Source organism: Tigriopus californicus, chromosome 11, assembly GCF_007210705.1.
Source record: "Tigriopus californicus strain San Diego chromosome 11, Tcal_SD_v2.1, whole genome shotgun sequence".
In the NCBI taxonomy this organism is placed as follows: Eukaryota; Metazoa; Arthropoda; class Copepoda; order Harpacticoida; family Harpacticidae; genus Tigriopus; species Tigriopus californicus.
The window spans coordinates 2149325-2151264 of NC_081450.1; the positions used below are offsets into that span (position 1 = coordinate 2149325).

General features: G+C 41.3%; 1 protein-coding gene across 1 annotated transcript in view; it reads left to right on the forward strand.

The window, feature by feature from the left end:
- The window catches only part of LOC131889947 (uncharacterized), a 4051-nt gene extending 2684 nt beyond the window's left edge, over window positions 1-1367 (forward strand). Inside the window, exons 3-4 of the mRNA XM_059239177.1 lie at window positions 218-440; window positions 940-1367. Of these exons, the coding sequence (XP_059095160.1) occupies window positions 218-440; window positions 940-1125 (409 nt within the window). The 3' untranslated portion in view covers window positions 1126-1367. The remainder of the gene's footprint in view (window positions 1-217; window positions 441-939) is intronic.
- The last annotated feature ends 573 nt before the right edge of the window (window positions 1368-1940 follow it).

Below are 1940 nucleotides of genomic sequence, written 5' to 3' on the forward strand. Positions count from 1 at the left end.
TCCCATTCGTACTGCTCATAGGTATACGATCATTCTCATGAATAACGAAATGTATTATTAGGTTTATTCAGTCTTTCGAAACCAAGTTAAAGTTATTAAGATAAACAAGAAAGAAGTAGTTATTGATTACGACCGGTTTGTGAATGTAAGCTGAGAATTATGATCAAAATACATCAGGAATGAATGAGCTCAACTTGTATTCAATTTCTTCTTTTAGTTCGGACATCACCAATCTAGAGTACCAGAAGGTCTTGCAGTCCTTGGAACGCGAAGGAGAATGGGATTCCGAAGGCATCAAGGAGTTGGCTCTGGCCTACCACGGGGTCAACAATAAATTCCGAGCTCAAAAGGCCGTTTACCGAATGAAGAAGATCATCCAGGCCAACCGAGCCAAGACCAAAAGCAATTTTGTCCATTTAATGACCGATATTCAGCTCAAGGTGAGATCGGATGGATCACTCCATAAATCTGGGGGGATTCTATAACGCCGTATTCCAGTCATTTGACTTTGTATTCTGCAAAGGAATCACCATGTCTTCATGTGAGACTTATCTTGAATGCATAGTCCTAGAAATCTTTGTGAATTCCTCGCTTATCTTGGAACACGCGAAAGCAAGAACTGAAGTCGCTTGCTTTCAGCCTATAAAAGACGCCTATCTGTTGAATCAGTTCCTGCAAAAATATGATAACGACATTTGCCCTTTGCAATGGGATAAGTTAATCAGCAATGAGTGAATTTTCGAACAATAACTCAATGCGATTGAAGGCAGAACCACTTGTTCAAGTCCAAGTAATAAAAACCTGTGATTTGTAAGTCTATCTGTCAAACCCTAGATGAGGTGTTGGTTGTAAAGGAAGCATGCATTCCTCACATACATTGTCCTTGAGCTTCTTTTTGTCACGTGTGACATGATGGCATGTGTGTGTTCCATTTTCCAGCTTTTAAACGACTACCGCCGCGAGTTGAAGACTGGTGCCTTCCACAACTCCACATTCCATGACCTGACTCGTGTCCTGAACTTTGTCAACCAAAAGATTGTCAATCATGTGAAGGCCAAGGAATGTTTGACATGTCCCAAAACTCCCGCGGCCGATTTGATCCACACCCAAACGGAGCAACCCTAAAAGAGCGAGAGAAAGAAAAAAGAAACAAGAGAGATGGGACCACTTGAACACTCTGAGCGTACCTGTCCCACTCCTTTTGGGAACGGAATTGATGATTTGGAGCTGTCACCCAGGGAGATGATTTATGTTATACTTCAACCAATCTAACCTCTCTGTTGTGATATCGTGGATGTGAGAGTCCCTCTATTGTAGAAATAAAATACAAAGTCTGTCCGCAGAAGCTCCCCGCATAATTTGGATGATTAACGGATTTCATTTTGAGTCTGTTGAACGTTTTCAGGAGGCTACGTAAAATCTGACATTCCTTGTGAGCAGTTATGTCGAATTTCAGTCATATGTCACGTGTTTATTCTCAGCCTAATTCATACGAATTGAACACATTCAAAACACGATGAGGATTCTTCTGACAACTTCGGAAAATATAGTAGTGTATGTGATTGAGTTTTTTGGTTTACTATGAACAGTAGGTGAGGCTACAAATATTAGTTTGAAGGGCCCATGGACCGATGAACGAAGCACTCAAGGATGGTAAATCTGGATAGTGAGAGAATCACGAAAGTAAGGGAATAGCATTTTGTTCCTTCCTCTCAGCCAGAATCTTTGGTAGAAAATGCCTTCAGGAGTCCAGCAGACTTTGGGTATAAAAAATGTACAAATTGATATGTACATTTGCAACAATGCGCAGCTTTGAGCTCAGAATCATCTTGACATTGGGTGGGGTGGGGGGGTTCGACTATGGTTTTGAACTGAAGGAAGGGTTATGAGTTTTTGATCATTGGCCCATCTGAAGATATGTGCTCGGGATTGAGGCAAGT